Below are 22974 nucleotides of genomic sequence, written 5' to 3'. Positions count from 1 at the left end.
AATTACAGAATCAGTCAGGGTTGGAAGGGGCCACGAGGCTCATCTAGTTCCAACCCCCCTGCCATGGCCAGGGACACCTCACACTACATCAGGCTGGCCACAGCCTCATCCAGCCTGGCTGCAAACACCTCCAGGGATGGAGCCTCAACTTGCATGCCCCCATTTGTGGGCATGCAAGAGAAAAACAAAAAACTGAATGCTTCTAGATCAAAATGCTCAGGATCACAGAATTAACCAGGTTGGAAAAGACCTTTGAGATCATCAAGTCCAGGATCACTGCTGCTGCCTTCTTCTTAGCACTATCATCAAAGTTGTTCTTTATCAGCACAATTATCTAAATGTCACCAGTAGCCTATAACAAAATTCAGTCTTTGCCTACAAGAAGAACTGGAGAATCTGTCATACTCACAGAATGTTAGGGGCTGGAAGGGACCTCAAAAGATCATCCAGTCATGCCAGAGCAGGATCACCTAGAGCAGATCACACTGGGGTGCATCCATGACAACTATTACATCATATTACTGAAGAGATGCAGGATTCAGCTGAGCCAATCTCCACCTCTAACTATGACCTTGCAAAAAACTCACAAGTACTTTTAAAGCATGTTTCATCAGATCTGTGTGGATGTCTGCTTTAGGAGGACATAAATCATGCCTTCAAAGCATTAATTTCTTTCTCTTCATTATAAGGAGAGCCCAGCATTGAGGGTAGGCTTCTGCACTGTAGGTGTCTATCTCTGAGCAATGAATCCTACCACAGCTGCCAAGTTCTATGGCTCCCAACAGCACTTCTCATTTTATCACAAGTCTGTGGCTATAATCTCTCCTCCTCTAGCAGCTGGGGCTGACCATGTGATTGCAAAAGCCACCATGTGTGTAATTAAGAGAGGGAAAAGTCTCCTTCTCTGTCTGCTGTGAGACCTGCCCTAGTTGATCTTGCTCTGGGGGGGGGGGGGTGTTGGAGTCAATGCTCTCTTGAGGTCCCTTCCAACTCCTAACATCCTAGAATCATAGAATCAGTCAGGGTGGGAAGGGACCACAAGGCTCATCTAGTTCCAACCCCCCTGCCATGGGCAGGGACACCTCACACTACATCAGGCTGGCCAGAGCCTGTAATTCTGTGACAGGTTCCTAAACAAGTCATTCATTGAAGGGAGAAATGCAAGGAGAAAAGGCTCTGATACCCAGAGAATGAGTTTGCTGTGGCTTTGCCTTGTGTGTTTTTTTCCATCCTGGGAATATAGAATGTTCTGACTGACAAGGTAGATCCTTTGGGCATGACACTTTTCCTGCCTGGGTAGAGACATGAGCCTCTGACTTTGATCTTCTGTTTGTGGAAGAGGTTTTAGTGGAGTGCTTTGTGGCAGGTTGTGACAAAATGCCAGCCCAGGGGCTTGGCTCTTCCTGGGATGAAGCAATTTCACATGGTCTGAAAAATACTTTGACATTTTATTTGGGGTAACATTTTCCATTAGAAAAGAAAGATATTCAAAGTTCTACACATATTGAGTAATCCAGAACAGCCTTCAAGCTAAGGTTCTTCAAACCCATTACTCTCTGAACCTTAAGGCTCAGCTATCTCGGTTCTTGGGTTTACAGCTTAGCCAGTAAGACATTTTTGTCACAGCTGGGGCTAGTTTGAAAAAGACAAGGCTGAGGGGAGACCTCATTGCTCACTACCTGAAAGGAGGTTGTGGAGAGGCTGCTGCTGGGCTCTTCTCACAGGTAATTAGTGATAGAACAAGAGGGAATGGCCTCAAGCTGCAGCAGGGAGGGTTTAGACTGGACATTAAGAAATTTTTTTCCCAGCAAGAGTGGTCAGGGATTGGAATGTGCTGCCCAGGCAGGTGGTTGAGTCACTAACCCTGGATGTGTTTCAAGGTGGTTTGGATGTGGTGCTTGGGGCTATGGTCTAGGGGTGAGCCTTGTAGAGTAGGGTTCTGGGTTGGACTTGGTGATCCTGAGGGTCTTTTCCAACCTGAACTGTGATTCTGTGTTTCTGTGATTCTGATCTCCAACTAGAGGCTGGCAGCAGCATATCCTGACCAAAATTTCTCCTCTGTTTTTAGGTTTCTCCACTTTTTGGCACAATCTATGATGCCATTTACTTCATGGCCACGGCTATAGACAGTACTCGGAGGAATGGAGCCAGAGTCTCAGGATTTAACATAGCTGAGCACACAAAAAACTTCAGCTTCCCTGGGTTTAATAACTGGATACAGACAGACAACTGTGGGAAGAGGATGAGCAACTATGTGATACTGGACACAGATGGTCGTGGGAACCAGCTCTTCCCAACCCACTTGCTGGACATGGCTTCAGACTCTGTGAAGTCCCTAGACTGGGCCATCCACTTTCCCAGTGGAGCTCCACCCAAGCCAGACTCCAGCTGTTGGTTTGATCCAGATGTTCTCTGCAATGGAGGTAAGAAAGCTAAACAAAAAACCAAAAGAGGGTCATACGGCATTGGGTCCATATTTCTTATTTATTTCATCTTTTCTCTTACTCCAGGGGAGAGATCCCAAAGAGAAAACCTTAAACTCAAAAAAATTCATATAAATATCACCAGTCATCATCCTTGTTTGTAATGGGAAACCTATAAAGAGATCACATTGTCTATATCATACCATCTATATCTATAAATCATAGAATTGTTAAGGTTGGAAAAGAACTCTAAGATCATCAAGTCCCACCATCAACCCAACACCACCATGGCCATTAAACCATGTGCTGAAGTGCCACCTCTGCATGTTCTTTGAATATCTCCAAGGATGGTGACTCTACCACTTCCCAGGGCAGCCTGTTCCAATGTCTGACCACACTTTAAGTAAACGTTTTGTTTTGTTTGTTTTTTTTTTCCTCCTAATATCCATCCTAAACATCCCCTGGCACAACTTGAGGCCATTTCCCCTTATTCTGTTACTTGATACTTGGGAGGGGAGAGATCAACCTCCACCTCACTACAGCCACCTTTCAGGGAGCTATAGAAAGAGATAGAATCAAATCCTAGAATGGTGTGGGTTGGAAGTGACCTCCAAAGGTCATCCAGTCCAAACCCCTCTGCAGTAAGCAGGGACATCCCCAACTGGATCAGGTTGCCCAGAGCCCTGTCCAGCCTCACCTTGAATATCTGCAGGGATGGGGCCTCAACCACCTCCCTGGGCAACCTGTTCCAGTGTTCCACCAACCTCATAGTAAAGAACTTGTTCCTGACATCCAGTCTAAATCTGCTCTTCTCTAGTTTGAAGCCATTGCCCCTTGTCCTATCATGATAGGCCTTCTTGTAGCCCCTTTCAGGTACTGGAAGGCTGCTGTTAGGTCTCCCCAGAGCCTTCTCTTCTTCAGGCTGAACACCCTCAAATCCCTCAGCCTGTCCTCATAACAGAGATGCTCCAACCCCCTGATCACTCTTGTGTCCCTCCTCTGGACTGTATCCTTCCTATATTGAAGGCTCCAGACCTGGATGCAGTACTCCACAAGACCTTCTCATTGCTTGTTAGGTCAATAAGACTCTTGCCATTGCTTTGTGCTGGAAAGGGTTTTCCAGGTCTAGCAGTAAACACTGTAATAGGTTGCCCAAGGAGTTGGTGGATTCACTGCTCCTGGAGGTGAAAAACATGTGAACATGGCACTTTAAAACATGGTTTAATGGTTATGGTGGTCTTAGGGTGACAGCTGGACTCACAGGATCACAGGATGTTAGGGGTTGGAAGGGACCTCTGGAGATCACTGAGTGGAACCCCCCTGCCAGAGCAGGATCATAGAACCCAGCACAGGTCACACAGGAATGCATCCAGATGGGTCTTGAAAGTCTTCAGAGATGGAAACTCCACAATCCCTTTGGAAGTCTGTTCCAGTGCTCTGTGACCCTCACAGTGAAGAAGTTCCTCCTCATGTTGAGGTGGAACCTCCTGTGCTGTAGTTTATATCCATTGCCCCTTGTCCTATCCCAGGGTGCAAGTGAGCAGAGCCTGTCCCCTCCCTCCTGACCCCCAGCCCTCAGATATTTATAAACATTTATTAGATCCCCTCTCAGTCTTCTCCAGACTAAACAGCCCCAGGGCTCTCAGCCTCTCCTCACAAGGCAGTGCTCCAATCCCTTCATCATCCTTGTAGCCCTCTGTTGGACTCTCTTGAGTAGATCCCTGTCCCTCTTGAACTGGGGAACCCAAAACTGGATGCAATGATCTTGGATGCAATGATCTTGGAGTCTTTTCCCAACCAAAACAATTCTATGATTCTAAGATCTGCCTCTTCTGTTAGCAATCAATACGTGCTAGAGGCTCCAGCCAGCTCTGTGTCCTTCTGAGGGGACAGGGCACTAAGAGGATTTGCACTGGAGGCAGCCTGAGATTGCTGCCCCACAGCACATACTCTCATCCCCTCTCCTGGTTGACTCCAGCTCCCTTACCCAGGTAGCTGTGCAGCTGGAAGGATCATCAGAGCTCACCTCATCAGGAATAGATGGTTGTCCTTACTCAAAATAATCTGAGCTGCTGCAGCCCACAGAGGTGGTAAATTGCAGACTTAGAGGCAGAGATATCTCTGTTGCTTCCTGGATTTGCAAGGCCAAACCCTGGTTGTATTTATTATTTTTAATTTGAGGCATTTGTGGAGCAATTTTAGTGTCCTCAGGGACACCAAAAAATCTCAGGGTAAGATATTTAGCTTCCACTTGACATATTTACTTACAATGCTAAGCATTTACTCCTACTGCTCCAGGATATGACTTAAACAGACAAAATTAACCACATCTACAGAATATTTCATGCAGCAGCTGAGAAAAACATACCCCTTGGCTCTGCCAGAGCTGGTTTAAATCAGTGTCTCTCCATGGAAATTGGAGATATATTGATCTTAGGGCAGCTAGCAAGCTATACAAGAGACAAATATAATGCTACCATAGATCTAATTTTGCACTGCTACTAGGAGCAGTGCAGTAATTTAACATCCCAGTGCAGGCTATGGAGAAACCTCACTGATTTTTAGAGAGATCAGGTTTTATGTTCTCACCTTTGCAAAAGCATAAAGCTGCAGGCATTTGTCAGGAAAGTGGTAGTTTATTGTTATTACTGATATCTTGGAGACTGGAGTTTATTGCTAGAATTAAATCCATGCAACGTGTAGAGTTAGAGCTGAGAGGGCAGATTGGGTGTGAAGTTCATAGGTGCGCAGAATTGTTTGGGTTGGAGAGGGACCATAAAGATCATCTATAGGCTCCAACCCCCCTGCCATGGGCAAGGACACCTTCCACTAGACCAGGCTGCTCAGCTTGCCCAAATTGGCCTTGAACACCTCCAGGGAGGGAGCTGCCAGACTGCAGTGCTACAGACTGGGGGATGAGTGGCTGGACAGCAGCCCAGCTGAGAGGCACCTGGGAGTGCTGCTTGACAGCAGCTGGACAGGAGCCAGCAGTGTGCCCAGGTGGCACAGAGGGCCAAGGGCATCCTGGCCTGCATCAGGAACAGTGTGGCCAGCAGGAGCAGGGAAGTCATTCTGCCCTGCACTCAGCACCAGTGAGGCCTCACCTTCAGCACTGTCTGCAGCTCTGGGCCCCTCACTTCAGGAAGGATACTCAGATGCTGGAGCAGCTCCAGAGGAGATCAACGAGACTGGGGAGGGGGCTGGAGGGAAAACCTGATGAGGAGAGGCTGAGGGAGCTGGGGTGGTTCTGCCTGGAGAAGAAGAGACTTAAAGGGGACCTTATCACTCTCTACAACTACTTAAAAGGGAGTTGTAGTCAGGTGGGGGTCAGGCTCTGCTCCCAGGCAACTTGTGACAGGACAAGAGGGCATGGTATGAAGCTGTACCAGGGGAGGTTAAGGTTGGATATCAGGAAGCACTTCCTCAGAGAAAGGCTGATTAGGCACTGGGAGGGACTGCCCAGGGAGATGGTGGAGTCACCATCACTTGAGGTCTTTAAGAAAAGATTGGCTGTGGGGCATGGTTTAGCTGATGTGGTAGTGTTAGGTCATAGGGTGGACTTGATGATCTGAGAGGTCTTTTCCAGCCTCAATAATTCTGTGATGTTGTTCCTGACCCCAGGTCCACCAGCATTATGGGGGAGCAGGTGCTCCCAGAGCATGAACAGACACACACTCCACACACAACCAGTCACAAGCACTCCAACACCTGCTGGAGACCAATGTGGTTGCAGGCACCATTACCCACAGCCAGTGTTGCCAAGGTGTGGCTTGATCTCCCAATCACAGGATGGTAGGGGTTGGAAGGGACCTCTGAGCATCACCTAGTCCAACCCCTTTGCTAAAGCAGGGTCACCCAGAGCAGGTTGCACAGGATTGTGTCCAGGCAAGTTTGGAATCTCTCCAGGGAAGGAGACTCCACAACCTCTCTGGGCAGCCTGATCCAGTGCTTCAGCACTTTCAGAGGAAGGAAGTTCTTCCATATGCTTATATGGAACCCCCTCTGCCTGTTGACCCTTGGCACCACTGAAGAGAGTCTGACCTCATCCTCTTGGCTGCCCTTTAGCTATTGATAAGCATTGAGAAGATCCCATCTCGGTCTTCTCCAGGCTAAACAGCCCCAGGTCTCTCAGACTTTCCTCATCAGAGAGATGCTCCAGTTCCCTCAACATCTTCATAGCCTCTGCTGGACTCTCTTCAGTGCTTCCTTATCTCTCTTGAACTGAGGAGCGCATAACTCCTGATCCTGTTCTTATGCAGCACTTAATCATCCTCCAAGCTTGGTACCAGATCTCACCACCCCAGCTCCTGCACACACATAAATTCATCCTCTGGTAGATGGTCCAAACCTGTGATTCCCTCATAGCCACTTTTCAAGCCCTTTGGTCTCTAAAGTTGCAGATCTCTTGACTTTTAGTCTGTCATGAGTTGCAAGCTCAAGGACTTCTCATCTTCCCTGTTGGTTAGGTTGATGTGAAGTCTCCAAATATCACAGAGCAGGCAGAGATCACACTCATGCAGGATAAAAATTAGGAACAGGTGTTAAGAAGAAGGTACTACTGGTTGTGATGCTTATGTGTGACTAACATCCCCATCCCCTCCAGCATGCCATACTTGAGCAGCCCCAACACACACTCATCTCTCTTTTTCTCCATTTTTTTTCACCCTTCTTCTCAACATAGAACCATAGAATCTTTTGGGTTGGAAGGGACCCTTGCAGGTCATCTTTCATTAAAATCATAGAGTATTTTGGGTTGAAAGGACCCTTAAGGTCATCCTTCACTAAAATCATAGAATATTTTGGGTTGGAAGGGACCCTTTAAGATCATCTTTCACTAAAATAGTAGAATAATTTGGTTTTCAAAGGACCCTTGAAGGTCACAGAATCACAGAAACATTCAAGTTGGAAAAGACCCTCAGGATCACCAAGTCCAACCCAGAACCCTACTCTGCAAGGCTCACCCCTAAACCATAGCCCCAAGCACCACATTCAAACCACCTTGAAACACATCCAGGGATGCTGACTCAACCACCTCCCTGCCCAGCCCATTCCAATCCCTGACCACTCTACCTGTGAATAAATTTTTCTTAGTGTTCGTTTTAAACCTCCCCTGCTGCAGCTTGAGGCCATTCCTTCTTGTTCTACCACTAATTACCTGTGAGAAGAGACCAGCACCAACCTCTCCACAACCTCCTTTCAGGTAGTTGTAGACAGCAATGAGGTCTCCCCTCAGCCTCCTCTTTTCCAAAATAACCATCCCCAGCTCTTTCACAAATCTCCATAAGATTTATTCTCCAGGCCCTTCACAGTTTCCTTGCCCTGCTCTGCCCTGGCTCCAGCATCTCTTGTACTGAGGTGTCCAAAACTGGACACAATACTCAAGGTTGGAAGGGACCCTTGAAGGTCATCCTTCAGTAAAATCATAGAACATTTTGGGTTGGAAAGGACCTTTCAGAGTCATCTACTCCAACCACTCCATGTAGTCCAACCCCCCACTAGACCAGCTGGCTCAGAGCCTCATCCAGCCTGTCCTTGAATGCTTTCAGGGATGAGGCATCTACAACTAGTAACCTAGTCAGAGTGAGGACAACCAGGGACTGGGGTCTTGTGGGGAAGCAGAAAGGAAATTCAACTCCAGCATGAAAATTTGAGCTAAAATATTCTTTCTTTTCCTACATTGAAAATGACTTCAGTTTTCACTGGGAAGCTCTAGGTTTCAATGCTAGCACCAAGGCTTGTGGTTTAGGTCCGAGTGTGACATAGAGTTGTGAACCGAACCTCTCCAAGCTTGGTTGCTGTTTAAGGATGTCTGAATACAGACAGAATAAAACAGAAAAAGAAAACAATTCAGAAGAGACAGTGAGAGCAAACAGTTCACACTGGAATTTGGCTCCTCCACTCATGCCAGCTTTCCTTAGCTCTCTAGCAAAGGCACTGGTGAGCAAAGGATCTGGAGACATCCCTTGCTGTAGGTGAGCCCATTGAGGAAAACATCAACCTCCTCCTCCTTCTCCTTCTCTCCTCCTCTTTTCAACACTGGGGCTTCATAGCAGGGAATGAAAGATCCCAGCTGGGCTGGTGACTCATGTTGGCCATCAGTTTGGTACCACATGATAAAGATTGCTCAGCATTGCAGCTTCTGGAGAGAAGGAGGTCAACTGCTCCAAAGTTATGACCTTGGAAGAAGCTGCCTCTGAAATTTAATACTTCCCTGGGAGTCCAGACTTTATTTACTTGAAGAAAAACTATTTTTCCACTGATCCAAGGCTTTAGGTCTGGCATAGAAAAAAAAAAAACAAACATAATATATGCATGGCATTAAATAATTAGTTGCAGTCTCGTGAAAAATAAAGTCAGTAAGCATTTGGGTATTCAGAAATTAATATTGCCTCAAAATTGTCCTCTGGCATTCTCCTGGCTGAATATTTGCCTTTGTAGCCTAATGGTTTGATATTTTCCATATTATTGCCTAAATCAAAGGGATTTTCTAATTCATTGATTCTTTTTCCCCTCTTTGCACAGGGATTGAGCCTGAGGTCATAACGTTGGGAGTGATGCTGATCTGTGCCCTTCTGCTTTGTGTTGTGGGTCTGGCTTCTCTCATCAGGTGAGAATTGCAGATTTTGCTCTGGTGCCAATTTTCACCTGCTGTGGAAGATTTGCATTTCACCCAGCAGTTTAAACCATGTCAAGAAAGTGGGTTGGGATGCCTCCTCTATGAGGACAGGCTGAAAGAGTTGGGGTTTTTCAGCCTGGGGAAGAGAAAGCTCCAGAGAGACTTTATGGTAGTCTTCCAGTATCTAAAGGTGTCCTACAGGAAAGCTGGAGAGAGACTTTTTAGGGTGTCAGGTAGTGATAGGACTAGGGGGAATGGAAATAAAATAGAAGTGGGTAGATTCAGATTGGAGGTTAGGAAGAAATTCTTCCCCATGAGGGTGGAGAGACACTGGAAGAGGTTGCCCAGGGAGGTGGTGGAAGCCTCATCCTTGGAAGTTTTTGCAGCCAGGCTGGATGTGGCTCTGAGCAACCTGCTGTGGTGTGAGGTGTCCCTGCCCATGACAGAGGTTTGGAACTAGATGATCCTTGAGGTCCCTTCGAACCCTGACAATTCTATGATTCTTTTTCAGGGAGCACAGTGACAAGACAAGGAGTCATGGTTTGAAACTGAAGGAGGGTAGACTTAGATTAGATATAAGAAAGAAATTCTTTACTATGGGGATAGTGAGACACTGGAAAAGGTTGCCCAGAGAGGTCATGGATGTCCCATCCCTGGAAGCATTCAAGGCCAGCTTGGGTGGGGATTTGAGAATCTGATCTAGTGGAACGTGTCACTGCCCATGGCAAAGGGGATGGAACCTGATGATCTTTATGATCCTTTCCAACCCAAACCATTCTATGTTTCTGTGAACACATAGCTGTCTATGGTCTTTGACCTCCAGACACCTGTCTCTTCATTATTAAGTGATCCCTCAGTTCAAGAGGGACAGGGAGCTACTAGAGAGAGTCCAGTGCAGAGCCACAAAGATGAGCAAAGAAGTGGAACATCTTCCTGATGAGGAGAGACTGAGGGAGCTGAGGGCTCTGTAGCTTGGAGAGGAGGAACCTGAGGGGTGACTTCATTCATGTTTGTAAATATGTAAAGGCTGAGTGTCAAGAGGATGGAGCCAGGCTTTGCTTGGTGATGCCCAATGCCAGGACAGGGGGCAATGGGTGGATGTTGAGGGATAGGAAGTTCCATGGAAACATGAGGAAGAATTTTTTCACTGTGTGGGTGATGGAACACAGGAACAGGCTGCTCAGGGTGGGTGTGGAGTCTCCCTTTCTGGAGATATTTAAGACCTGCCTGGCTGTGTTCCTGTGTGATCTGGTCTAGGTGCTCCTGCTCTGGCAGGGGGGTTGGACTTCCAGCCCCTAACATTCTGTGATTCTGTGGCTAAGTGACATTATTAAGTGATAGTGGCTTCAGCACTGAAGATACTGATTCTGCAATCTCAGGAGGAGCCATCTTACCCTTAATCCACTCCAGATCTAAAAGAGCATTGCAGGCTTTTGCTGGAAGGATTAGCTGGGTGATGGCTCTGAAGCATTAGGAAGGTGACTATCACTTTGGAAGTACAAACCAAACACAAGAGATTATTTTAGGGACATGCTGGTGGAGACTGAGCAGGCTACCATGTTATATGCATTTTTCTTTTATTTTCATTCCAGATCTTTCTTTCCTGAGTTTCTGTCCCTAATATTTTCCATGATGCACTTAGGCTGACCCTCTTGACTTTCTCTGTGTGCTAATGAGAGAGTATAGCTCTGGAAGTGTTTAAGATCAGGCTGGGTGAGGCTTTGAGTGACTTGGTCTAGTGGGAAGTGTCCCTGCCCATGACAGAGGAGTTGGAACTAGATGGTCTTTAAGCTCCCTTCCAACTCAAGGCATTCTATGATTCTATGATCTCTGGAGATGGTTTGGAGCAATCAGTTAGGATGCTTCTTCATTACCAAGCTGATTCACTCCTTGCTTTGAGCTGGAATCCATCTCCCAGGCCATGAGATTAGTCTGGCTGGGGGATCTTTGCAGCAAAGGAAGCAGTCTGCAGGGGAAGCAACAATTTCCAGCAACTGCATAAACTGCACTTGAATTCCATCCCTCTATCCAAGGTGGAATTGAGGCAGCATAGGTTGGGTGGTCTAGGAGCTATGGCAAGGACAATATGGCCACAACTTCAGGTAATCCAGTCCAGACTGGTCCCTGGAGCAATCTGTCTGTCATTATTGATATCTTTATGGTGCATGACTGAAATCAGAGTAAAATTAGACTGAAATCAGAAGGCAGCACAGCCATGAGTTCAGCAGAGCAGAGTTCCTGGATTGTCCAGCTCTGCCTATTGACTCATCCCCAAACTTCTTTTCCCTCCACTCCTGATTCATTCCTCCAAACACAGATGATGTAAGGCCACCCAGCAAGCAACACCCCCAGTGATTTTCCTGCTTGTAACACACAGCTGCTGCTGCTACCTCAGCCACTGAGGAGGTTGCCTCCATCCATCCACACTTTCAAGCCCTTGGCCTGCAGCCTCCATGGTGATGTAAATAAAGGACAATTTGTCTGCCTACTCTACTTGTAAGCTGCTCCACGAGTACCAGACTGTGCTTGGGAAGGCTCAGGCTTGAGTGAAGATGTATGACCATCTGCAAGGGGGGAAAAAATATAAAGTCTAGCATGACTCAGACCATGATTTATGTTGGGAAGGGTTTGTCTGGAACTGAATTTAAACCACAGCATGGTCTGACTTGAATTGTGGGAGCTCTGATCTTAGCATGGCCAGGGATCTGCTCAATGGTCTTAATTATGATTCAGCCTACTCTCTGCGTTTTGCTTTCAACAGAGAGGTGTTTCCTTCCATGGTTGGGGGAGAGGATATGACTGGCCAAACATGGTGATAAGTGCATCAGTGGTGAGGTTTTTGCATGAAGCTGAGTTGTGTGAGTTGGGACAAGGCAGTTACAGAGTTACAGAATCACAGAATCATAAAATTGTCCCAATTGGAAAAGACCTCCCAGATCATCAAGTCCAACCATCAATCTGACACCACTATGGCCATTAAACCATGTCCTGAACTCCCACATCCACACCTGAACACCTCCAGAGACAGTGACATGACCACCTCCCTAGGCAGCCTGACTCTTTCTGTAAAGAAATGTTTCCTAATGACAAAAATCTGAATGTCCCCTGGCACATTTTTCAGGCCATTTCCTCTTGTTCTATCACATGATACTAGACAGAAGAGACCAACCCCCACCTCACAGCATTGTAGGGGTTGGAAGGGACCTCTAGACATCATCTTGTCCAGCCCCCCCTGCTAAAGGAGGGTCACCTAGAGCAGGATGATATCCATGCAGGTTTGGAATGTCTTCAAAGAAGGGGACTCCACAACTTCTCTGGGTAGCCTGGTCCAGGGCTCTGGCACCCTTACAGGAGATAAGTTTTTCCTTTGTCTGGGTGAAACCTCCTGTGTTCCAGTTTGTGCCTCTTGTTCTATCACTTGACACCACTGGCTCCATCCTGTTGACACCTGCCCTTTAGATATTGGCAAGCATTGAGAAGATGCCCTCTCAGTCTTCTCTTCTCCAGGATAAACAGCCCCAGATCACTCAGCCTTTCCTCTTCAGAGAGATGCTCCAGGCTCCTCAGCATCTTAATGAACCTCCACTAGCCCTTTGTAACCTCCAATTAGAGAAAGATTATAAAACATCATCCCAAGTGATGCCTGTGGCCATATGGTCAAGGCTTCTTCTGAACTCCACAAAATTAGCCATGCTCTTCTAAAATGCAATTGAAATTGTGGTGGACATTGGAATGACCTCCCCAGGGCAGTGGTGGAGTCATCATCCCTGGGGGTCTTCAAGCAGTGTGTGGACCTGGCACTTAGGGGTATGGTTTACAGAATCAACCAGGTTGGAAAAGACCTCAGAGATCATCAAGTCCAACCTAATCCCTAACACATCCTGACAACTAAACCATGGCTCCAAGTGCCACATCCAAACTTTTTTTGGACACCTCCAGGGACAGTGACTCCACCACCTCCCTGGGCAGCACATTCCATTGGCCAATTACTCTTTCTGTGAAGAACTTTCTCCTCATCTCAAGCCTAAACTTTCCCTGGTGCAGCTTGAGACTGTGTAGTGGCTGAATGGTGAGGGTTGGAAGGAACCTCTGGGGATCATCTAGTCCAACCCCTCTGTTAAAGCAGGGTCACCTAAAGCAAGTTGCACTGCATCAAGGGAAGCTTTAGGCTAGATATTAAGAAATACTTCTTCACTGAAAAGGTTATCAAACGTTGGAATAGTTTGCCCAGGGCAGTGGTGGAGTCACCATCCCTGGGGGTGTTCAAGCAGAGTGTGGACCTGGTGCATGGGGACATGGTTTGTTATTGACCCTTCAGGGCTGAATCAAGGGCTGGACTGGATGATCTTTGAGGTCTCTTCCACCCAGATATATTCTGTGATTTTGCAAAGTAGACTCCTTCTACTGCTTCTGGTTTCTTCAGTCAGCAAAAGGCAGCCTATTGCTCACCTCATCAGGAAAAGTCTTGGCTGTGAGTCGCTCAGATACCTGCTGTAGCACCAGGAAAGAGTCTTAAATGAAAACTCATAGAATCCTTTTGGCTTGAGAATGCCTTCAAGATCATTGACTCCAACCACCAACCCAACACCACCATGCCCATTAATCCATGTCCCAAAGAACCATGTCTACATGTTTTTTTAACACCTTCAGGGTGGTGACTGCATCACCTCCCTGGGCAGCCTGTTCCAATGCCTGACCACTCTTGCAGTAAAGACATTTGTGCTAATTTTAGTCTGAAGTAACACTGAGAGCAATGTGGGAGCTTTTGTTTCCCTTCTCTGTTGATGCTCAATGAGGTTTTGACTGTCTAATAGATGCACTGTGCTTTCTGCTCAGTGTTAGACCTTGATTTCCATTGGGATGGTGCATTCAAAATGATGAGATGTGACTTAGAATCATAGAATCATAGAATCAGTCAGGGTTGGAAGGGACCTCAAGGATCAGCCAGTTCCAACCCCCCTGCCATGGCCAGGGACACCTCACACTACATCAGGCTGGCCACAGCCTCATCCAGCCTGGCTGCAAACACCTCCAGGGATGGAGCCTCAACCACTTCCCTGGACAACCCACTCCAGGCTCTCACCACTCTCATGGGGAAGAACTTCTTCCTCACTTCCAGTCTGAATCTCCCCACTTCCAGCTTTATTCCATTCCCCCTAGTCCTGTCACTACCTGATAGCCTAAAAAGTCCCTGCCTCTTCCCTGAGACCCGAAGATGGCCATGTGGTGGGCACTAGTGTCCCTCCAAACCACTCACACAGAAACTAGAATGTTTCATATTGGTTTGCACAAGGTGGACACAAGTCTCTGTGAACGAGACCAAGAGGAGCAGTCCTGTGGAGAATGACTTGAGGGTACTCATGGATGAAAAGCTGGACATGACCCAACCATGTCCTGGGCTGAATGGGCAGCAGCTGGAGAAAGGGGATTCTACCCCTCTGCTCTGCTCTGCTGAGACCCCACCTGGGTCCTACTCTGGAATCCTCAGCACAGGAGAGACGTGGACCTGGTGGATCAGGTTCAGATGTTGTAGATGTTCCATCCCTGGAAACACTGAAGGTCAGGTTGTTTGGGGTTCTACTTGCAGATATCCCTGCTCACTGCAGAGATGTTGGGCTAGATGACCATTAAAGATCCCTTCCAGTCCAAAATATTCTATGATTCTGTGAACATGTAGCCCTTGAGAGGGCAACATTTCTTGCTGTGGTCTCTTCTGCCCTGCATCTTCAAGAGCAGTTGGGCAAATAGGGGGTTGCAGTCAAGACAGTGTCTTTGCTGGTCAGATGACTGAAGTTTCTCTCTTTCCTGTGGCAATTCTGCAAATCTGGTAGCCTACCAAGGAGTGCAGGGAGCAATCCCTTGGAAAACAGGGAGCAGCATCCTGTGGAGATGCCAGAAGCACATTTGTCCTGCTTTACACAGTGCATGACATCCCATCTGGCTCAGGTCATGGAAGAAGTAGATCTGAATCAGCACAGTTGTCTACTTGATCTAATTCTTCCTGAGCAAGAGGAACAGCAGTGGTTCAGCATTACTTCTTCCAAGACCTCCATGCATGTCAAACTGCTCATCCCCCTGCATCTTTTCCCTCTGTAGGAGCTTGCAGTCATTACAAGGAGGGCATAGAATCATAGAATGATTTAGGATGGACCTCCAAAGGTCATCTAGTCCAAACCCATTGCAGTAAGCAGTGACATTCTCCATTAGAGGATCTTGCCCAGAGCCCTGCTGAGCCTGGCCTTGAATAATCTCCAAGGATATGGCCTCAGCTCACTGTGTGCTTCATGCTGCATCAGGCTACAATATAGAGAGCCAGCCAGCACCTTGTGATGGTGACTTGTGTCCAGGGAGGCTTTCATAATTTGCCCATGGTTCCGTTCCAGACCCTAAGAAAGGTTGGTGTGCCTGAGAGCCCTTTGCTCTAATAAACCTTATTGTTGTCCTCTGATGGAGTATGATTTGGGATATGAAAAGTAAGCCCAAGTGAAACAAAATATGCATTACATACACCTCCAGTTCATATTTGTAACCAGACTGTCTCAAGGTCACCATCCCTTAGCCACCATCCCTGGAGGTCATGGCTCACTGGTGAACTGGTGGTGGTGGGTTAGTGACTGGACTTGATGATCTTAAAGTTCATAGAATCTGAATTGGTTTGACTGGAAAAGACCTCTAAGGTTGTCAAGACCAACAGTCAACCTAACACCACCATGGCCATTAAACCATATCCCAAAGTGTCATGTTTACACAGTTTTTGAGTTCCTCCAGGGATGGTGACTCCACTATTTCCCTGGCAGTCTGTTCCAAGGCCTAACAACTCTGTCAGTAAAGAACTTTTCCTCATATCCAACCCAAACCTCCCCTGGTACAACTAAAGGCTGCTTCCTCTCAATCTATCAATTGATTCTAGGGAGAAGAAACCAGCACCCACCCCATTACAACCTCCTTTAAGGTAGTTGTAGAGAGCATGAAGGTCCCCTCTCAGCCTCCTTTTCTCCAGGCTAAACAACTCCATTTCCCTCAGCTGCTCCTGAGAAGACCTCAGCTTTGTTGCCTTTCTCTGGACATGCTTCAGCAACTCAGTGTCCTTCTTGTATGGAAGTCTCTTCCAGCTCAAATATTTCTATGATTCCATGGTTCTATAACACCTGTTTGTGCTGAGAACTTTTGAAATTGTAGCTCTTGTTGTCTTTGGTTTGGATAACCCTTGCTGTTTAACTCAGGAGATGTCAGTCTAAGTCAGGACATCATGTTTAGTCTACTTCTTTCACCCATGTCCATCCCTGCTGCCACGCCACATGCTGCACTTTCCTTATGGAATCAGAATTGTCAGGGTTGGAAGTGAGCTCCAGAATCATCTAGTTCCAACCTCCCTGCCATGGGCAAGGACACCTCACACTACAGCAGGTTGCTCAGAACCACACCCAGCCTGGCTGCAAAAACTCCCAGGGATGAGGCTTCCACCACCTCCCTGGGCAACCTGCTCCAGTGTCTCACCACCCTCATGGGGAAGAACTTCCTCACACCCAATCTGAATCTACCCATTTCTAGTTTTGCTCCATTCCCCCAGTCCTGTCACTACCTAACACCCTCAAAAGTCCCTCCCCAGCTTTCTTGTAGCCCTCTTCAGACACTGGAAGGCGACAAGAAGGTCTCCTTGGAGCCTTTTCTTCTCCAGTGCAGGGAAGCCATATGTGGGGGGACTTAGAAGTGGTGTACACTGGTTGCCTACCTAAAAATGATAACTGTGGCTCTCCAAATCTCCCAGGCATAACATCTTGAACAGCCAGCTCTTCAGGGGACCTAACAAGATAATACTAACCTTGGAGGACCTCATCTTCATCAACCCAGAGCTACATAAAAAGGTCAATCTTTCCATTCATGAGTCTGGTGGGACATTCAAAGATAGGTTTGCTCTATGGTACTTTCATATCCGTGATGGTCTGGGAAGGTCATTTACTTCTCCATGCCTCATCTCCCCCTTCATATCAGAAGATTTCCTCCCTGCTGGGTGTTTTTGAGTCTTGGCTTAGGTGTACATGCAGTGTCAGAGAGGTTCTGATGATGTAAAACAGTTCACTTGGTTGTGTTTATTCTAACAGCCAGGGCTTACTCTTTGTTCTTGAGGCTGGGTGGTGTAGCATAGTTCATGTCTGTATAGCTGAACCATCTTGTCCTCTAAAATAAGATATCTGCAACCAAACTACCTATTGGGGACCATTCCTGGGCTGTACTGGCTCCTGCCCATGCTGGAAAGCTGCTGAGGGAGTATTACTTGACACAGGCCAGAGAAATGCCCAGGACCGTGCCAACAACATCAGCTGCTATGGGTCGATTCCTTTGCCTAGCACAGGTACAGGCTTCTTGCATCTGCCAGAGGAGACACTTCCCTGTGCCTTGCTCTGAGAGCCATGTGTCTCCTCTGGTGTCTCCACTGAGCCATGGCATTTCCATCACCTCCAATCCTGCAGTGGTGCTTCAAGGCACTAAACAAGGTGGACTTCATGAGCCTCTTAGAGAGGTGAGATGGAACATTTGAAAGGTTTGGGAAGTTCCTACCATGGGTGAAATGTATGGCCCAAGGCAGAGATTGAGGGAAGGTTCACATCTATAGGTGGTAACTGTCTTGCACCTGCTTTCCTCTCCCTCCAGAGGCTGACCTTGGACAGTCTGACTGATGCAAACAGCATGGCAGCTGATGGCAGAAGCCTGAAGTCTGTAACCCCCTCTTCTTCCTCCAAAAGTGCAGCTGCCACCCATGAAACCTCCAACGTGGCTTTGTGTGAGGTAGGTCAGGACCCTCATGCAGCCTTCTCCCACCCCTTCTGTTCACTGAGCTGCTCAAACAAGGAAAGATTTGGATGGGTGTATTGAAGGTCCCAGGGTGAGAATACTGCTGGTGGACCCTAAGGGTGAAAGTAAGTTCCCAAGCATGGAGAAAGGGTTGTCAAGCCCTGGAACAAGCTGTCCAGGGAAGTGGTGGAGTCCCCATCTCTGGAGGGATTTAAAAGTATCACTACCTGACACCCTCAAAAGTCCCTCCCCAGCTTTCTTGTAGCTCCCTTCAGATACTGGAAGGCCACAATAAGGTCTTCTCAGAGCCTTCTCCTCTCCAGACTGAAGAGCCCCAACTCTCTCAGTCTGTCCTCATAGCAGAGGTGCTTCAGCTCATCCTCTCCTCTGATATTCAAAACCCACTTGAAGAGAGAGAACAGAGCCTTTTAAGCATCTCATTGCTCTTGGTGCTTGCTACAAGTATCTTAAAAAGTCCTTCCCTCCAAGAGTCAAGGATGTGAAGTCCAGACCTGGGTCCCAGTGTCACCTGTTGCTCAGAGTCTTGCTCTGTCATTCACCCACCTCTGTTGTGGACAGGGAGACTGCGTATGGCTGAAGAAATTTGAGGGAGGAGCGGTTCATGAGCTAAGACAAAGCTCCACCAGCATCTTGAGGAAGGTAGGAGGAACAAAGGGTGATGGGGCACGTGGAGGGAAGGGTGCTCAGGGGGACTTTTATGACTGCAGGGTGGTTTTGCTCTCCTTGTCTCCTGTTTATCCAATGAATCACGTCATGGCTGTCAATGAGACTTGCCTGGTGAAATCTGGTGGAATGAACCATGAACAATTGCAGCTGACAAACTTATCAATGACCCTTGTCAGTCAGCCAGCAGCTTGCAAACACCCAGCCTGGACCTGCCATTTCCAAGCTGAATGTACAACGAATCCTCTAAGAGACCTTGTTGGCAAAAAGCAGGATGCTTCCATCTTCCAGTAGTGGGCTTAAGTTAGATCAGGGGAGATTGAGATTGGACATTAGGAAGAAGTTCTTCACTAGGAGGGTGGTGGAACACTGGAAGAAAAAAATATGGGGGTGCTGGTGGATGAGAAGCTCAGCAGGAGCTGTCAATGTGCACTTGCAGCCCAGAAAGCCAAGCAGAGCCTGGGCTGCAGCAAGAGAAGTGTGGCCAGCAGGGCAAGGGAGGTGATTCTCCCCCTCTGCTCAGCTCTGCTGAGACCCCACCTGGAGTACTGCATCCAGTTCTGGAGCCTCTATTCCAAGAGGGATATGGAGATGCTGGAAGGTGTCCAGAGAAGGGCCACCAGGATGAGCAGAGGGTTGGAGCACCTCTGCTATGAGGACAGACTGAGAGAGTTGGGGCTGTTCAGTCTGGAGAAGAGAAGGCTCTGAGGAGACCTTCTTGTGGCCTTCCAGTATCCAAAGGGGGCTCCAAGAAAGCTGGGGAGGGACATTTTAGGATGTCAGGTAATGATAGCTCTAGGGGGAATGGAAATAAAATAGGAATTGGTAGATTCAGATTGGATGTTAGAAAGAAATTCTTCACTGTGGGGTGGTGAGACACTGGAACAGGTAGACAGCAATAAGGTCAAGAAAGCTGGGGAGGGACTTTTTAGGATATCAGGAAGTGATAGGTCTGGGGGGAATGGAATAAAGCTGGAAGTGGGGAGATTCAGACTGGAGGTGAGGAAGAAGTTCTTCCCCATGAGAGTGGTGAGAGCCTGGAATGGGTTGTGCAGGGAGGTGGTTGAGGCTCCATCCCTGGAGGTGTTTGCAGCCAGGCTGCATGAGGCTCTGGGCAGCCTGATGTAGTGTGAGGTGTCCCTGGCCATGGCAGGGGGGTTGGAACTGGCTGATCCTTGTGGTCCCTTCCAAACCTGACTGATTCTAGGATTCTGTGATTCTATGAAGGTCTCCCCTGAGCCTCCTCTTCTCAAGGCTAAACAACTTTCAGGCACAAACTAAAGCTCAGGAACTTCCACATAATCATAAGGAAGAACTTCTTTCCTTTGAGGGTGCCAGAGCACTGGAACAGCTTTCCCAAAAAGCTTGTGGAGTCTCCTTCTCTGGAGACTTTCAAAACCACTCTGAATGTGGTCCTGTGCCACCTGCTCTAGGTTTAACCTGCAGAGGGGCTGGAGAAGGTGGCATCCAGAGGTGCCAAGTGCTGCCATTCTGTGATTCTGTGATACAAAGAAGCTGCTGAGGAGACCCTTGGCTGATTCAGCCTCTCTGTAACTCACTGTCTTGTTTCAGATGAAAGATCTGCGTCACGAAAATGTGAATCTGTTCCTGGGCTTCTTCTCTGACTGTGGCATCTTTGCCATAGTGACAGAATACTGCTCCCGAGGCAGCCTGGAGGACCTGCTGAGAAGTGAGGATATGAAACTGGATTGGATGTTCAAGTCCTCTCTCCTGATGGATCTAATTAAAGTAAATCCATTGCTCCTGCTGAGGCATGGCTTGCATGTGACTGCTATATTGACCTGGATAGTTCATCAAGGACATTGGGATTTTTATAGTAATGCAGAGAAAAAAAAACAGTGTGGACTATGCAGAGGGACCTGGACAGGCTGGATGGGTGGGCAGAGGCCAATGGGCTGAGATTGAACAAGGCTAAGTGCAGGGTTCTACACTTTGGCCACAACAACCCCAAGCAGCACTACAGGCTGGGGACAGAGTGGCTGGAGAGCAGCCAGACAGAGAGGGACCTGGGGGTGCTGGTTGAGAGTAGCTGAACATGAGCCAGCAGTGTGCCCAGGTGGCCAGGAGAGCCAATGGCATCCTGGCCTGCATCAGGAATAATGTGGCCAGCAGGACAAGGGAGGTTCTTCTTCCCCTGTACTCAGCTCTGGTCAGGCCACACCTTGAGTGCTGTGTCCAGTTCTGGGCTCCTCAGTTCAAGAGAGATGTTGAGGGACTGGAAGGTGTCCAGAGAAGGGCAACAAAGCTGGGGAGGGGTCTGGAGCACAAACCCTGTGAGGAGAGGCTGAGGGAGCTGGGGGTGTTTAGCCTGGAGAAGAGGAGGCTCAGGGCAGACCTCATTGCTGTCTACAACTACCTGAAGGGAGGTTGTAGCCAGGTGGGGGTTGGTCTCTTCTCCCAGACAACCAGCATCGGAAGGAGGGGACACAGTCTCAAGTTGTGCCAGGGGAGGTCTAGGCTGGAGGTTAGGAGGAAGTTCTTCACAGAGAGGGTGATTGCCCATTGGAATGTGCTGCCCAGGGAGGTGGTGGAGTCACTATCACTGGAGACGTTCAAGAGGAGACTGGATGAGGCACTTAGTGCCATGGTCTGGTTGATTGGATAGGGCTGGGTGATAGGTTGGACTGGATGATCTTGGAGGTCTCTTCCAACCTGGTTGATTCTATGATTCTATGATGTGGCTGTAGCAGTATATAGGGACTTTGATGGAGACCTCTTACTCTTCTTTTGTTCCCAGCTGAGAGAAGCCCTACGTGGGGTACTTGCACTACATCCACACAGGAGTTTGAGAGGTTAAAAACACAGCTCAGGTTAGAACTGGTCACCTGGAATAATGAAGCTGGTGAGCAGGACTCTTCCTTGTCAGAAATCAGAAATGCATCCAGCATAGAAGCAAATCACAGCCATCCCTTGTCACAGGACAGCTACATGGATGGACACTTTAGAAGAATGTTCTTTGAATCATGTCCCCTGAATTTTCATCCCCTAGAGATGAACTAACAGTATGGGACAGGTGGCCTATGGAGGGTGGATTTCCAGAACCATTCTTGCAACCTTCTGATCATCCTTGAGGATATGAGCAGGCAGTGTGAGCTTGCAGCACAGAAGGCCAATGGCAGCCTGGGCTGCATCAAAAGCAGCATTGGCAGCAGATCCAGAGAGGAGATTCTGACACTTTGCTCTGCTCTGAGGAGACCTCACCTGGAGTGCTGTGTCCAGGTCTGGAGCCCTCAATACAGGAAGGACATGGAACTGATGGAGAGGGTCCAGAGGAGGGCCATGAAAATGATCAGAGGGTTGGAGCAGCTCTGCTGTGAGGCCAGGCTGAGGGAACTGGGGGTGTTCTGTCTGGAGAAGAGAAGGCTCCAGGGAGACCTAATAGCAGCCTTCTGGTACCTGAAGGGGGCCTACCATAAGGATGGAGAGAGACTGTTTGCAAAGGCCTGCAGTGACAGGACAAAGGGCAATAGCTTCAAACTAGAGAAGAACAGATTTAGATTGGATATCAGGAAGAAGTTCTTCACTATGAGGGTGGTGGAACCCTGGAACAGGTTGCCCAGGGAGGTGGTTGAGGCTCCATCCCTGGAGATATTCAAGGTGAGGCTCCATGAGGCTCTGTGCAAACTGATCTAGTTGGTAATGTCCCTGCTGACTGCAGAGTGGGTTGGACTAGATAACCTTTGGAGGTCACTTCCAGCCCAGACCAATCTGTGATTCTATGATTCTATGATTCTATGATTCTATGATTCTATGATTGAGAGAGCTGGGTCAGAGAATCCAGCTCTTAGTGACTTCCCTTTACCTGGGATACCACACCTGCCCACCTTCTTAGAATGTTAGAACCCAGTTGGAAGAGATCTTTAGTCTCTTTGAGTCCAGCTGTCAACCTAAGACCACCATGGACATTAAAACCTTGTCCCCATGTGTCATGCCCACACATTTCTTGAACACCTCCAGGGATGGTGACTCCACCACCTCCCTGGGGAGCCTCTTCCAATGTCTGGCCACTCTGTTAGTAAAGAAATTTTTCTTACTATTCAACCTAAACCTCCCTTAGCACAATTTCAGGCTATTTCCTCATGTTCTATCACCTGATAGTAGGGAGAAGAGCCCAACACTCTGCCTGTCACTGCAACTTCCTTTCAGTTAGTTGTAGAGAGTGAGAAGGTCTCCACTCCTGTCTAAAAGCACAACTTCTGAGTTCAGTGAGTCCCAGGGCTACAGAGGGAGACATCTAGTTGTTCCTAAAGCTGTCAGCCATTTCTAGTATTACTTTAGGCTGCAGCTAAGCAAATTCTTATTCCTAATCCATTTCTGTACTTCCCCATCCTTTCACGGGTTGTTCAACGACTGCATTTGACATAGAGTTAATGTGTCTGATGCAATCTCAGGTGACAGTTTAGCTTGGTTTCTCTGATTGCAGAGGGATAATATCAT

General features: G+C 47.9%; 1 protein-coding gene across 1 annotated transcript in view; it reads left to right on the top strand.

The window, feature by feature from the left end:
* GUCY2F (guanylate cyclase 2F, retinal) overlaps window positions 1–22974 on the top strand; it is a 78475-nt gene that overhangs the window by 4207 nt on the left and 51294 nt on the right. Inside the window, exons 3-8 of the mRNA XM_054387283.1 lie at window positions 2069–2423; window positions 8946–9030; window positions 16808–16904; window positions 17692–17826; window positions 18412–18492; window positions 20089–20265. Coding sequence (XP_054243258.1) covers window positions 2069–2423; window positions 8946–9030; window positions 16808–16904; window positions 17692–17826; window positions 18412–18492; window positions 20089–20265 — 930 coding nt within the window. The remainder of the gene's footprint in view (window positions 1–2068; window positions 2424–8945; window positions 9031–16807; window positions 16905–17691; window positions 17827–18411; window positions 18493–20088; window positions 20266–22974) is intronic.

Source organism: Indicator indicator, chromosome 1 (genome assembly GCF_027791375.1).
Source record: "Indicator indicator isolate 239-I01 chromosome 1, UM_Iind_1.1, whole genome shotgun sequence".
Taxonomy (NCBI): domain Eukaryota; kingdom Metazoa; phylum Chordata; class Aves; order Piciformes; family Indicatoridae; genus Indicator; species Indicator indicator.
Note: the sequence above shows the minus strand (reverse complement) of the source record. Positions and strands in the feature narration are given on the sequence as shown.